Source organism: Natrix helvetica, assembly GCF_964273705.1.
Source record: "Natrix helvetica genome assembly, chromosome: 4".
Taxonomy (NCBI): domain Eukaryota; kingdom Metazoa; phylum Chordata; class Lepidosauria; order Squamata; family Natricidae; genus Natrix; species Natrix helvetica.
Genome location: NC_138550.1, coordinates 139,676,264 through 139,692,317, shown reverse-complemented (window position 1 = coordinate 139,692,317; position 16,054 = coordinate 139,676,264). Strand labels below are relative to the sequence as shown.

Here is a 16,054-nt window from a genome sequence, read left to right as displayed (position 1 = left end):
TATTTCCATGTTATTGCTAAGTAAACTTTGGATTTGTCTCTGTAAGAATTGAATTACAGTACACCTCAGCATATCTTACTAGTATGCTAAGTAAATATAACATGCACTAGCCTATATAATAGTGTAATATCTGCAGCCAGGGATACCTCAAAAGTAGCAAAACTACATCATACGATTCTTTGCTTGTTATCTTCTAAAATAAGTGGGCCATGAATCCTATAAATGTACTTAGTTCAATGGATCTACACAGCAAACGACTACAGTAAGTCTGCATTAAGGTCTTCCTCCATATCACTTGTCTGTTTTAACTCACCACGTGTGACTTCTTGGTAACCAGGTTTCCTTCCCAACCTTTTCAACGCAGAATTTCTGAGGACCATTACTTCCTGGGGGGGAAAAAACCCAAACCCTTTTTTTAGCAGCCATGAAGAACTTAATATCATTTTAATATTCCAGAAAGGGTAGCTTTATAAGATACCAGTTAAGAATTATTTACACTGATTAGTTACCCATGAGCTCTGCAAATCCTCCCAGTGGTAACCGGCAAGTTCCAGTGACAAATTGCATCAGTCTCATACGAACTTCATTATCAGCTTCTTTTATGAACTATAAACAGATGTAAAAGTATTATTCTGAAATGTCATCTAATTAAAAATTATTTTTAATATAATTTTACTGTTATTGCACTTGCCTCAACTTTTTCTACTAAAATAAAATGCAAAATGCAGGAGAGCTGTGTAACACAAAACCAAAACATACCCTATCAAAGAACTGAATATCATCATCTGTACAAAATAAACCTCACATAAAAATCTAGGAACACAGTCCATAATGATGCGGTTACAACACATATCTCAGAAAAATAAAGAGTCCCCGATAAATATCTGCAGAACCAAGATTATCTTATTACATTATAAGATTTTATACTGATCTTCATTTATTTGACCTGTTTTCTGAATTGTTGGGTTTTTTTTAAGCATTTCAGATGTCAAATATATTGTCTTGCTAAGCAGTAGAGTATGCATGACTCATTACTGGTTTCCTCTTGCTAGCAAGTACTGATACTATAAATATTATTTACATTTAAGGTATAGATGATGGCAGTCAGACAGGGAAAACTGTTTCTGTTTCCCTATTTGTGCCTTCTTAAGTTCATATTTTCTTCGTTCTTTGTTTCTTTATTCCCTCTTTGATATTAATGATCATTTCAGCAGCTGGAAACTGCAATTCTACTTTTTGTTTTTGGCAGTCAGTCAAGGAGAAAAAGGTAAATCTGAAAGTAAATTTTTAAATATTAGCCAAAGGACACAGTCCAATTTCTTGTCTTCCTGAAAGCCTAGGTTCAGACACACATGATAGAGATTTACAAGAGAATATTTATTTTAAAACATTTTTAAAGTAAGTCTTTAAAGGACTAACTGGAATTATTTTTTATTCTTATTGTTCAAACAGGTAACTTATTAAGTATTGTGTGAAAGATTAAAAAAGTGGACCCATCCTCACTTTTTATCAGAATAGATATACCCCCATGGCAAATAACTATTGTCAGTTAAAGGAAGACTTCCAAATTTGGCTACAAAAACCTAGAGAGTCAGTAGATCAGCAGGAAAGGCTTAAAGTTTTCAGCCTTTGTCCAGATATTTGCAGCACTAAAAACCTGTCCTGAATCTAGTGCCAAATATAAAGCCAAATATCATAATACTGTTTTGCTTTAGAATTTGAAATTAGTACAATATGGCTCAAGAAAACATTTCAAGTTTGAAACAAAATAAATATATGCATGTATTCATGCATTCCCCTAATTTCTTACAAGTGCTTTAAATATACACTCTAATTCTGAATATTATATTGATCTTTATTTATTTGACCTGTTTTCTGAATTGTTGGGTTTTTTTTAGCATTTCAGATGTTGAGGTAAAATGATATTAATCGTTATTTCAAAAAATCTCTTTACAATTGAAAGGTATAGCCAAGGAATTTTTAAAAGATGTCAAGATGAGCCTAGAGAAAGCTTTAATTGGGACATTAGATTCACAGCCCAAGTGAATGTTTTCAACATTTTTGGAATAGATTAGCAAACATTCATATGTTCTTTAAGTACAAATAAAATTATTACTCTGTCCAAATGCATTCATGTTTGATGTCTTCACTTTGAAAAGAAATTAACACTGAATTCCATCACTACAAACTTTTCACTATGACACCCGGGAAACAGTAAATTGAGAATACAAGATTATTTCAGTGTAGGGGGAAATGGGAAATATCAATTACATTGAACAAACTTACCTAAATCTTTGGGGACTTCTGCAAATTACTATAGTAATCATACATGATGGACATACGAAAAATTCCTGCAGATACCAGGAATTTAAAATTTTTGCTTTTTCAGAATTGCTTTTTAAAAATTCACATGATCACCCACTTTATGTTTGCTGATTCTCTGAACAAATAAAGTATTATACCTGCCAGAACCACATTATTTGTTTGCTATTTCTTGTATAATGGCGATAAACAGTGTTTCTTTGCCAGTCCGCCATATCAACCTCTTGCATTCCACAAAGCATAACCTAGAAAAGTTCACAAAATTTAAGATACCATTAGCTTACTTTTTTTAAAAATATAAATTAAAATATTTTTCAATATACCATTTTACAGCACTTCAAGATCTATTACCTTGTTTATTTACTGAATATGGATATAGCTATTTACTTGTATTAATCCTCATTGTAATATTTTAATTTAGAAGAATTTTATCCACTACAGCTGAAAAATCTCACCTCCAGTTCTTTTTCATCAAAATACTGTAGCCATTGAAGAGGAACAACTTCATTGAATCCATCCAAGAAAGCTTTGGTTTGTTCTTGTACTCCTCGTGAAAACCGCCACTCTGCCATTAAACTAAAACAGAAGAAATATTATAACTCTGAAAATAACATTCTTTATTTTAAAGTATATAATGCAGGGGTGTCAAACTGGTGGCCCGGGGGCCAGATGCAGCACGTGCAGGCCACACCCACCCTGGCTCCACATAGGCAAAAAATGTTGGGATACATCACGTGACGAGATTTGACACCCGTGATATAATGTATAACAAACTGAATAAACCCAAAAGACTCCAGAATTACTATTTTTTTTAAGACTGCATTCATAGCATTACTGATTATGTGCCATCAAGAGGGAGTTGATTCTTAGTAAGCATAGAAAACAGATTTTCTCCATTGCAGTTTGTCCCTAACCTGGTCCTTCAGTCTGCCAAAAGTGTGCTATTGTTCCAAAATATTCCATATTAATATTAGTTCTTTCCTCAACATAATCTGAGCATTAACTATAAAAATTTGCAGCCTGAGCTCTAGCTATAAAAACAGAATTCAGGGCCATTTGAAAAACTGTGGTACCCAATTTGTATATATTATATACATATTCTGTATAGAATTGTTATACAGAAGAACTATTTGGGGCTGTTCTATATTTTGGGAAATTCCTTTTTCACAGTGTCTTGGGATAAAGGAAATCCTTTCTGTCCTCTCACACATGGTTCTTAAAGTTCATCGCACTTTGGCATTGAGAAAATGCCAAGCATTATACAAAATGATAGATTTTTAATACTATGTACATAAACAAATTTATCCTTGTCCTTTATTTTACTCTATCCCCCTACCCAATATATTCTTCTTTGTTTTCTTCAGTGACAAGTAAATTTGATCCTCCTGATTTCAGCTCATGTGATGTAACCTTTCCTAGCAGCTCCATGTCAACACAGAAGTACATTTCTAAATTACATTCTTCTATATTGTTGTCCCTAAGAGAGAAAGGTTAAAAAAAAGAGATTAACCAAATATGTTCACTTTATTTTGACACAAAAAACTGTGAACATCCGAAAAGATTTACAAACCTTATCCAAATTAGAGAATTATAAAACTCAGTGTCAATAGATTCCAAATCTTTTATTGTGAGTTTCTTATTTAGCATGCGCTTGTAGAATGGCAGGGAAAACCCAGTATCAATGAATTTGCCATGAAACAATGCCTGTTGAAGATTTAAAAGGTCAATGTAGTATTTGATATAAACATTTTTAACTATTAACTAGAAAACTTTTAAAGGAAATAGTACATCTGATAAAAACAGTGTACTGATAACTCAAAATGGATTGTTTCTAGTTGTAAGTAGAATTACATATATGGATTGGGCGGAAGAATGCTTAAGCAGAATAGAAAAGAAGAACACTCCATACTAAAGGAAGCCTTGACAACAATTGCCCTGGCAGGTGATATTTTAGATGTAGCTTCAGAACATAGCCATAGCCAGTGCTATGAATGCAACAGAATAATGGCTGTGAACTTCATGTTCCAAGTCAACACTCTACATAATAATGCTCTAAATATACATCTGGTTAAATACCAATAATATTAAAAGAGAAAGAAACCTAACCAAAAGAAAATAACCTATAGCAGGTATGAGGAACTAAAGAAGGCATTTTAAATACACTTAAACACAAGAACAGTTTTTCCCCGAACACCATCACTCTGCTAAACAAATAATTCTCTCACCACTGTCAAACTATTCACTAAAGCTGCATTACTATTACTATTAGTCTTCTCATTGTTCCTATCACCCATCTCCTCCCACTTATGATATATGACTGTAACTTCGTTGCTTGTATCCTTACAATTTATCTTGATATTGTTTCCTGATTGCTTATTTGTTCCCTATGAATATCATGTGTTGTACCTTACAATTCTTGACGAATGTATCTTCTTTTTATGTACACTGACATATACACCAAAGACAAATTCCTTGTGTGTCCAATCATATTTGGCCAATAAAGTATTCTATTCTATTCTATTCTATTCTAAATGTTAAGGGATCTACCCAAACTCTATTCTAACTTTAGAAAATATATACATATCTTTGTTTACCCAGAGGACCAAACTAAATCCAATTGTTTCAGTCTGTATTAATGTCTTATATTCCAACAAATAAGTGATTTTTATCTCTTAAGATGGGATAGGGCAACTTTCTTAAAACTTATTTATTAGATGTAGATCATCTCTGTCCTTCAGGAGCTCAAGGCAGCCTATCTCGTGCCCCCCTCTCCTCCTATTTCCTCTTATAATAACCAACCTCTGAAGTAGACTAACCTGAAAGAGAAGGGCTTAAATTCACTTAGAGAGCTTCCATAAATGAGAGTACACTAAAATATGCACATCTTCACTTTAACATTTTCCCCTAATACATCCATTGTTGTATGCCCATTTTAAATTGGAAGTACACTGAAGACACTGAAGAATATGAAGAACTGTCTTTTTATCAGACATAGTAGTCCAATTAGTGTGAATGGTATCATCTCAGTTATAAATGATTTTAAAAAGTTAGCTTATTTTCTGTACTAAGTATATATGGAACCATGCAGATTAGAACACAATTCCCAGTATGTTGCAAATAAAAGCAAAGCATATATATTTCCATAACAAGATACTTTGCCTAGATCTTTCTATTAATTTAAGGCAGAATAAAGTGTTAAAATATCTATGTTACATTGTTAAAACTTACATTGTCATGTTTATATTGAAATTATATTTACATTTATTAGTATTGGTAATAATATATACATAAAACTACATAAAATCATGATTTTCCCCAAATACATACAGATTAATATGTAACTATGAATATATAAATATGCATGATAATCTTAAGGATCAAGTGCATTCAGATGAAAAAAGTTTGTCTTCTTTGATAACTGGATTTATTTACTGTTAGAAAGTAACACTCAGCTAGATACAATTTCTTGTTAATTTATGTCAACAACAGCAGCAACAAAGGATTCAGGTATTTGAAATAAACTTTAATATTTAAACTAAGATTTCTCTTCTCAAGGAAAATATAACTTGCTCCCTCCATATTCTAGTCTTCGGAGTTTCTTTACTGCCTATCTCAGCACCTATTATTGCTACTCTGAATCTTATTGTCCCCAGAACTAGACAAAGCATTAGTATGTACTTTAGTATTTTATGAAGAAAATCCCTGCAAAATCCAGTGAAAAGCATTACTTTGATTTGGGATATTTTTACCTTACGAAAATAAGTTATTAGAAACACATCCAAAATACAATAGTAAATCAGAGTAAAGTACATACATTAAAGAAAATTAACAATCTGACCACAAGAGCTTTCCTTAAAATGTTGCTTATATGATAGACAACAAGGTTTTGTAAAATGAATAACTTTCTTCATGCTTTTCCTGTATATTCACTAACAATGTAATGGATTTATACTGTACTCCTAAAGGTTTGTATCTCTTGCTCTGTGCTAGCTTTATTACTCGAATTTCCCTATCTCAATTAATGATTATCCTTCAATCCCTTTCTCAAATCTCTGAGGATTTCTAGCTGATGTTCCTACCATTTCTTTCAGAATTTTCTCTTTCTCCTCCCACAACCTAAAAATATTAAAATAGCCCTTCCCTCCCCTTTCTAGGTGGGTACTGATGGGATGCTTTTTCAGTGTCCTGGGCATGATTGGATTTGCTTTTTTTACCAGCCCATGTGTTCCCAGTCATTCCTATATGCAAGGCTGCATTAACTCTCCTGCTTATGGTAAAGGATATTTATTCTCTTGTCTGATAAGCCACTGATGGTACAAAATTCATGAATGGAGGTGGGGTAGAAGGTTATTTGTTATGGAGCATTCAAAATAGTTTTTGTCTACTCTAAAATCTTATCAACTTAAATATGCCCACCTGCTTATTCTATTTCTCCTACTTTTTCTTCAAGTACTGCTACTTACACTTTCCAGAAATACATGCCAATTCATTTTTCAGACAGAAACACAATCACACACAAGAACTGCATGTGACTGTTCTATTCATATTCATGTCTGTTTCTTAAGGTATTAATCAATAGAAAAACTGTTATTTCTTTTTGTGATAATCTTCACTAAATGCCATATTGTTTCTGGGGTAGATCAATGTATGGGATCTGATAATACTTTTGTTGATTGAAAAGACAAAATCAGAAAAAGATTTTTTAAAGACAATATATTAAGATTTGTTGAAGGAAGCATTGATAACAAGGTCCACCTGCTCTTTTACATATTTTCCTTCTTTTGTTAAAGTTTCTTTAGGATGTTTTCCAGTAAGATGGGTGAGTTTATGCTTCAAGCTGGAAGAAGGTGATAGCAACAATTTCGTTCTATATTTCTATAGAAATCTGATATTTTCTTCATCATGAAAAAATATTTGTGAATATACCAGTAATCACAGTATTTCACTGAGGATTTCTACCCCCTATATATAATCATAATTCATTTTTTTCATGCTTATCTTGCCTACCAAAACACTACTCCTTGAGGAGTTTGTTGTCTAATAAATATATGCATGGTATGAATATTTACCATGTGTGTCACAATTTTTCCATTTTAGCATAATTTTCTTAATTGTCAGTGTAACTGCCTGCTTTTCAAATTATCCCAAAGTTTTTAATAATCAGAGCATATCCTCCTCAGATTTTTGACACTATAATTTTAATCTGCTGTTTTTTTCAGTGTCATTTTCAATATGTAATGTGAAATGATTGTATATTTTTAAAGATGGGGTTTTTAGTTCTGAACACAGCTATGAATTTTATCCTCTTTCTATTTGCCAATATATCTTTACTTAAGGCTGCAATCCTAAATTCTTACATTAGAATAAATATCACTGAACTCCTAGAATTTACAGAAGTTCTGACCAGATAGATTCAAGACTGCAATTACATTTACTCCATGTAATTAAAACCATTTGTGAAGAAAGACAACCACGCTCAAAAGTAGGGCTGTGCAAATCCTTTGAAAAGAGTACTATGGTACAGGTGGAACACTATAAAACCATTTTTTTAAAAAAATATTAACACAGCTAAATCTTTTTGGATTTATGTGGTGCTTTAACAGTTATTTCTAATTGTCTCTACATGCACAGAATTCAGAGATGGCTATAAATAGCTATCAAAAAAAACAATATGAAATTCAATGGTGAAGAGAGTAAGGTTCTACATTTAGGCAAGAAAAACAAAATGCACAGGTACAGTATAGGTGGTACCGTGCTCAATAGTAGTTAACTGTGAGAGAGATCTTGGAGTCCTAGTGGACAACTATTTAAATATGAGCCAGCAGTGTGCAGCAGCTGCCAAAAAAGCCAACACAGTTCTAGGCTGCACAAACAGAGGGATAGAATCAAGATCATGTGAAGTGCTAATACCACTTTATAATGCCTTGGTAAGGCCACACTTGGAATACTGCATTCAGTTCTGGTCGCCACAATGTAGAAAAGATGTGGAGACTCTAGAAAGAGTGCAGAGAAGAGCAACAAAGATGATTAGGGGACTGGAGACTAAAACATATGAAGAACGGTTGCAGGAACTGGGTATGTTTAGCTTAAGAGAAAGAAGGACTAGGGGAGACATGATAGCATTGTTCCAATATCTCAGGGGTTGCCACAAAGAAGAGGGAGTCAAACTATTCTCCAAGGCATCTAAGAGTAGAACAAGAAGCAATGGGTGGAAACTAATCAAGGAGAGAAGCAACTTAGAACTGAGAAATTTCCTGATAGTTAGAACAATTAATCAGTGGAACAGCTTGCCTCCAGAAGTTGTGAATGTCCCAACACTGGAAGTCTTTAAGAAGATGTTGGATAGCCATTAGTCTGAAACGGTATAGGGTTTCCTGCTTAGGCAGGGGATTGGACTAGAAGACCTACAAGGTCCCTTCCAACTCTGCTATTGTACTGTACTGTATTGTAATATAAACCTAGATATAGATATCATTTTAACAAGTCCAACACGTTTCAAACTTGTTGTAGCATATTACAAGATCCTCCTTATCAGTCATATACTATTTAGTCCACTGACACTAATTCTGACATCTTCCGCACAATAAACAAATAATTTCTGAAATGGAAGGCCAGATCTACTTGTAGAGTTGATTTAACATTATTTAAGAATTGTAATCATGCAGAATTCTAAATATCTGTTGCAGATATTCATTCTTCTATATGTAGAGGACAATGCAGCCAACTTATTGAGAATTAGCTGAATAAAATTTCTGTGCCTGCTTAGCAAATGTGCTGCTATTTTCAGAAAAGTTTTTGTTATATATTTTGCATAGGTGATTACAATAGTTTAGACACTAATGTGTACATGTATTCTCTTTATTTCTAATTCATGTTATCTGCCATTTTGTTAGTCAATCAGTAAATGGTTCTCTCTTGATATTAAACAATATATGTCATTACTTTAAAAAATCAACTAAGTATTCCAATGAAGAAAAATATTCCAGTTCTTTCTCATGTACTTATTTGTAATTATTGTAATGAACAATGTTGGTGCCAAACAGAATTAATTCTCAATATGATAGCCATATATATTTACATGCTAAATATTTCAGAAAATAAAACAGAAATCACCCTTACCATAGCAATAAATCGTCCAATGAAACAGAAGTATGAAAGATGATCTGGATTTATTGTTGATGCTGGATTTATCTGTAAACAGTAGTTACTCTTGCCAGCGTATTCAAAAAGACAATACATAGGATTCAGCACTTCATGTGATAGCAAGAAGAACCATTCTCTATTTAAAAATATAATGAATAGATAATCAAACATGGCTATCTCTAAATGTTACAAATATTGACCTAAAAATTCGAGAAACTTAAAAAGATACGATAAATATTGTGAAAAAGGTAAAGCGAATTATAGCATAACAAAGTTTCAAATGAACTCTGAATTAATTTAAGCTTTAATACTATGAACATGTAACTGTAATTAGTTTGAAAGTTAACACTGAAAGTTATCTCTGAAAAACAATACATGTCACCTCACAATGCTTTTTTTTAATTAAATGTTATTAGTGAACTACATAGAATTTATATATTTATATAATAAAATTATAAATTACTGGTAGTCCTCAACTTACGACCAGAATTGAACCAAAAATGTCTTTTGTTAAGTGAGACATTGTGAATTTTGCCCCATTTTACAACTTTGCTCATCACAGTTGTTAAGTGAATCACTGCAGCTGTTAAGCTAGTAACATGGTTGTTAAACGAATCCGGCTTTTCCCCATTGCTTTCGCTTGTAAGAAGTTTGCAAAAGGTAGCTACAATCTTTTGCAACTGTGTAAAACCATCACAATTATGAACCAGTTGCCAAGCATCTGAATTTTGATCATATGATTGTGGGGATGCTGCGACATGGTAAGTGTGAAAAACGGTCACAAGTCACTTTTTTCAGTATTGTTATAACTTCAAACTGTCATTAAATGAACTGTTGTAAGTTGAGGATTATCCGTAATTTATACATAATTTATTTCAACAAAATCATATTCATGGATGAAATAAACATAAAAAGGAATATATACATATGCACAATTCATATAGTAATAATTTGATAATATGGGTTTAATCTTCTTATAATTAAATCTATATAATTAAATCTAGATTTTGCTCCCTCTTGTTCTTGGAATGTAAACGCTTTTCAAAATTGGTAACAAGCACATATCTTAATCCATTCCTTACCATAAGGAAAATATTAAGTCCTGGTGGCATGTTGATTAAAATGCAGTATTGCAGGCAAACTCTGCCCACAGCCAACACTTGGATTCTGATGGGGCTCAAGGTGACTCAGTCTTCATCCTTCTGAGATTGGTAAATTGAGGGCATAGACTGTTGGGGGTAATATGCAAATAATGCTTACATTGTAAACCACCCAGAGTGCGCTGTAAGGTGCTATGGGTGATATATAAGACTAAATGCTATTGCTATTGCCACTCTTTGCTGAGCACCAGGTTCAAAAATCAGACATAGATTTATTTTTTTCTTTATCTGGTAAATTGAATAATGTTTATTTGTATTTTTTATCAATGGTAGAATAGGCATAGGAAAGCCAGAATAAGCACTGGGTAAAAAATATTAGTAATATTTTGTTCTCTCAATCGATCAATATATGCTACAATAACTGGAAGATCCAAAATGTACTAATAGTCAGTTAGAATCCAAAGAAAAAATGACCACTGGCATTTGAATATAGCAATAGCACTTAGACTTATATACCGCTTTACAGTGCTTTACAGCCCTCTCTAAGCAATTTACAGAGTCAGCATATTGCCCCCAACAATTTGAGTCCTCATTTTACCCACCTCAGAAGGATGAAAGGCTGAGACAACCTTGGGCCTGGTGAGATTTGAACTGCCAAATTGCAGGCAACCAGCAGCAAAAGTAGCCTGCAGTACTGCATTCTAATCACTGCGCCATCTTCTCATCCAGTTGCAATTCTTGCCATTACTCTTAGTTTCCTTCTTTCTGATGTTTTAAACAATTCATAAACCAATCAATGTCATTGGAAATTAGTCAGCATATACATTTAATAAACTATCATGATTGACAAATTATTATTATTGTTTTTAAATAGCTTGACAAAGGTCATGAGATTTCAATAAGCAGTTACCTGGCTAAGCCTCCATAATCCAACCCTTCCTCTCCTCTGAATATGACATACAATCTTCTCCTTAAGTCATAAGGCTTTAAAGCCATGATCTGTAAATAAAATAATAAATCAAACTAAAAGTAGCACTGAATATCAGAAGATAAAATTTAGAAAAATATAAAACACATATTACAATATATTAAGCAATGCATCCAACTGCTCTTCTTCAAATAGAACTGCATTCTATTTCTGGATGGATGATAACCGACTCAAGCTCAACCCCTCCAAGACGGAGTGGCTGTGGGTTCCGGCCCCCCGGTTCAACCAGTTAATTCCATCTCTGGCCATCGGGGGCGTACAACTTGCCCCCGTGGAGCGGGGGCGCAATTTGGGCGTCCTCCTGGATGCCCGGCTGTCCATGGATGACCATGTGACAGCCGTGGCAAGGGGGGCGTTCCACCAGGTTCGCCTGGTGCGCCAATTGCGCCCCCTATTGGACCGGGACGCCTTACGCACAGTCACTCATGCGCTGGTGACGTCTCGCCTGGACTACTGCAACGCTCTCTACATGGGGCTTCCCTTGAAATGCACTCGGAGACTACAGTTGGTCCAGAATGCGGCCGCGCGGGTGATTATGGGGAGTACGAGGTACTCCCATGCGACACCTCTCCTGCGCGAGCTGCACTGGCTTCCTGTGGTCTATCGGGTGCGTTTCAAGGTTTTGATAACGATCTTTAAAGCGCTCCATGGCACAGGACCTAGCTACTTGCGGGATCGTATCCTGCCCCATACATCCCTGCGACCAATTCGCTCGCACAGAGAGGGACTTCTCCAGGTGCCGTCCACCAGACAGTGCCGGGGGGCGGCGCCTAGGAGCAGAGCCTTCTCTGTGGTGGGCCCAGCTCTGTGGAATGACCTCCCCCCGGATATTAGGACTACCTCTGACCTCCACTCCTTCCGCGCAAAGCTCAAGACCCACCTTTTCCAAGTAGCTGGCCTGGCTCAACCATAGTTTGATCATATCGCTCCTGACGGGTTTTTAATTTTGTAATTTTATTTAGGGGATTTTAAATTGCGATTTTAATTGTTTCCATCGATCTGTCTACCTCCTCCATGTATACGTCTATATTTTTGTGTATGTACTGTCTATATTTGTATTTTATGTGTTTTTATTGTACGCCGCCCCGAGTCCTTCGGGAGAGGGTGCGGCTAACAAATAAAATATTATTATTATTATTATTATTATTATTATTATTATTATTATTATTATTATTATTATTATTATTATTATTATTATTCTAGAAATTAACATATTAATATGTTTTAATGCTTCAAATAGTTTGTACTTTTGTTCCTTTTTAATTCATGTAGCCACCGCCTAATACTTGTCTATAGTATTTTTTACTCCCATTCTGGATAATCAGAGTAAGTTATCTATCATGTGACTATTGAAAAGATGTAACCATAAAGTTACATTCAGCATACCACACTGCCATCAAGGGCAAGTAGGCCACAGCATTCATCAAGGAATAAATGCACAATCTTTACTGAAGGAATAGGTAACGTTCCCATACTTAGAATACTTTACTGTGGACTTCTCTCTTTGTTTTCTGCAAAACAAAGTATCTCCACTGTCAGATCCTTCCTACTGAACTTCCTACTCTGTGAAAAAACAATAACCTACTCCTAAAACACATAAAGAGAAAAAAATGGAAATAATCTTCTGTCTTAACATTATGGTCAAGTACTTCTTCCTTTCTTCATACATGATTGACTAGAAATTCTATAAAAGTTGGCCTATTGCTCCAATGGGAAAACAGCACAGTGGAAGTGGTTAATTGAGGAACAGCAGATATCACCTCCTGCCATTCTACCCCACCCTTCCACATGTCTTTAGATTTTAATGTTTTGTTTTAATTTATTTATGTTTTAATGTGTTTGTCTGTGGAGAGAGGGAGAGATACATTTTGACTGTAAGCAAAATAAAATAATGAATAAAAATAAAATAAAAGATAAAAAGTGGCATGGGCATGCTGCTTAATTGCCAACATGACACTGCACCAGTTCTGCAAGCTGTTGTTGTTGTATTTTTTTTTTCCCCCCTTTGGAATGACAATTTCTTTATTTGTTTAATTTTAAAATGTAAGCTGCCCATAAATGTTCGGACATAGGCAGTCTTTAAAAAAAAACTAAACAAAAATACAAACAACAAATGGTTGCTTATTAATGTATAAAGACTTCATAGGCTACATTCTTCAGGAACTTCTGAATAAATACCTTCAAATGTTTTTAATTAGAATAAGATTTTCTTTCCTACAAATAAATCTAGGTTATTTTTAAAATATTACCGTGTTTCCCCGAAAATACGACAGGGGCTTATTTTCTTTTGCCCCACGAAATATGCCCTTGGGCTTATTATCAGGGAGGGCTTATTGTTTTGGGGCTGCTGGGCAGCTGCTCCCTTGTGAACTGGCTCCCAAAGAGCCGGGCACAGCCTCAGGGGCGAAGCAGCCATGAGGTAACCATGCCCACGAGCAGCCGCCCGGCAAATCCCCTCTCCAGCCGGGAAGAGCGCCATTCACTGACCTAGGGGGTAATCCCTAAGGTGCCAAGCCATGTGGTGCTCTGCCCGCCCCCCAGCTCCCGCGGCTTGGCACATTCGGGATACTGCCTAGGTCAGTGCATGGAGCTCTGCCCGGCTGGAGAAGTGGGTTGCGCGAGTGCCTGTTCCGCCCGCAGCTTCACCAAGCCCTTGCGCAGCTCTCCCAGGCCACCGCCACTGCCCGCTGCCGCCCGCTGCCGCCCCGAGCATAACTTCCAAACTGCAAACCTCGGAGCCGAGTCTTCCAGCATCGGCCACTCTAGGAGTGCTCTCTATGGTGGGCCGGCTGCTGGAAGACTCTGTCCGGAAGACTCTCTGTCCGGCAGCCGGCCCACCATAGAGAGCACTCCTAGAGCGGCCAATGCTGGAAGACTCTGTCCGGAAGACTCTCTGTCTGGCAGCCGGCCCACCATAGAGAGCACTCCTAGAGCGGCCGATGCTGGAAGACTCGGCCCCGAGTTTTGGAGTTTGGAAGTTATGCACGGAGCGGGGCGGCGGCGGGCAGCAGCAGCCAGCGGTGGTGGCCTAGGAGAGCCTGGCAAGGGCTTGGTGAAGCTGCGGGCGGAACAGGCGCTCGCGCAACCCACTTCTCCAGCCGGGCAGAGCTCCATGCACTGACCTAGGGGGTATCCCGAATGTGCCAAGCCGCGGGAGCTGGGGGGCGGGCAGAGCGCCGCATGGCTTGGCACCTTAGGGATTACCCCCTAGGTCAGTGAATGGCGCTCTTCCCGGCTGCAGAGGGGATTTGCCGGGCGGCTGCTTGTGAGCATGGTTACCTCATGGCTGCTTTGCCCCTGAGGCTGTGCCCGGCTCTTCAGGAGCCAGTTCACAAGGGAGCAGCCACCCGGCAACACTCCCCTTCGGCCAGGCAGAACGCCACTCCCCAACCTAGTGGTATCCCGAAGGCGGCAAGCAATGTGAGCGCTCCCCCCCCCCCCCGGCTCCTGCAACTTGGCGCTTTCGGAATAATGCTAGGTCAGTGAGCGGTGCTCTGCCTGGCCAGAGGGGGGGTTTATTTTCGGGGGGTGGGCTTATATTTTTGCCCACGCGAAAAATGTGGCAAGGGTTTTGTTTCGGGACAGGTTGTATTTTCGGGGAAACACGGGATTTTTTTCAGCGTTGTGAGTTAATTTAATACTTTAGGATATTAATAGTATTTTACCTGTTGGAAGGAATCTTCAAACAAAGTTTGTCTGGATACATTGATCTTCACATGGCTTGGTAGAGCATTTGACTATAGAGAGAAAGTAAATGATTAATACAATCATAAACACAAAAATTAGAAAGGAAAATTTAAAGTTTAAATTTAGACAGTATTATCGTACCTGACATAAGTAGCGGAAATGAGCTAGTTTCCACCTAAAGCTGCGTTCATAAGCAATTTGTGGCCCTTTATTTCTATAAAGAAACATATTTAAATTTATTAAACACAACACAATTAAAATTTCTCAGCAATTTTATTTGGTCTAACAAATGATGTAACAGCTTATGTATGTATACTTCAATTCTAAATTAATTTTATGATCTTATCTTTAACAAGATGATGAAATTCCATCACCAGTACAGGTGTCAACAAAAAGGAACATGTGTTTGTTTTGAATTCCAAAGAAACACTATGTGGCTCAGAAGTTTCATCAAACTGTCCAGAAAGGTCAAAGTATGGCTAACCTAAACTCAGAACTTCTTGGTTACTCTGGGCTTTGCTAAACCAAATTCTGGAAAAAATCTTATGAAGCAAATAGAACAAGCTTATACATCTTTCCTTATGTCATCAATATAACCTGTGCATTTATTTCCCTGCCCACTGATTTTTCCAGTGGCCTTCCTAGGTTGCTATTATCCTTAAGATATTAACTTGATGACTTCCTCTTTCTTTCAAATCTTCCCAGTAACCTCTTTTCACCAACTCTGTTTAGCTGCCACTACTGCCATGCTTGAATTATTACAGCATATCCAACTAGCCTGCTTGCCGCTTGCCAGTCTTCCAGGTGCCCTCCT

General features: G+C 36.5%; 1 protein-coding gene across 3 annotated transcripts in view; it reads right to left on the bottom strand.

Annotated features, from left to right (window-relative positions):
* The window catches only part of WWP1 (WW domain containing E3 ubiquitin protein ligase 1), a 72,168-nt gene that overhangs the window by 1,765 nt on the left and 54,349 nt on the right, over window positions 1-16,054 (bottom strand). For all 3 annotated transcript variants that reach the window (XM_081952435.1, XM_081952434.1, XM_081952436.1), the window contains exons 14-23: window positions 15,382-15,454; window positions 15,219-15,290; window positions 11,476-11,564; window positions 9,442-9,601; window positions 3,893-4,026; window positions 3,659-3,799; window positions 2,778-2,898; window positions 2,463-2,567; window positions 510-606; window positions 314-386 (exon numbers count right to left, since the gene is read on the bottom strand). In XM_081952435.1, the coding sequence (XP_081808561.1) occupies window positions 314-386; window positions 510-606; window positions 2,463-2,567; window positions 2,778-2,898; window positions 3,659-3,799; window positions 3,893-4,026; window positions 9,442-9,601; window positions 11,476-11,564; window positions 15,219-15,290; window positions 15,382-15,454 (1,065 nt within the window). The remainder of the gene's footprint in view (window positions 1-313; window positions 387-509; window positions 607-2,462; window positions 2,568-2,777; window positions 2,899-3,658; window positions 3,800-3,892; window positions 4,027-9,441; window positions 9,602-11,475; window positions 11,565-15,218; window positions 15,291-15,381; window positions 15,455-16,054) is intronic.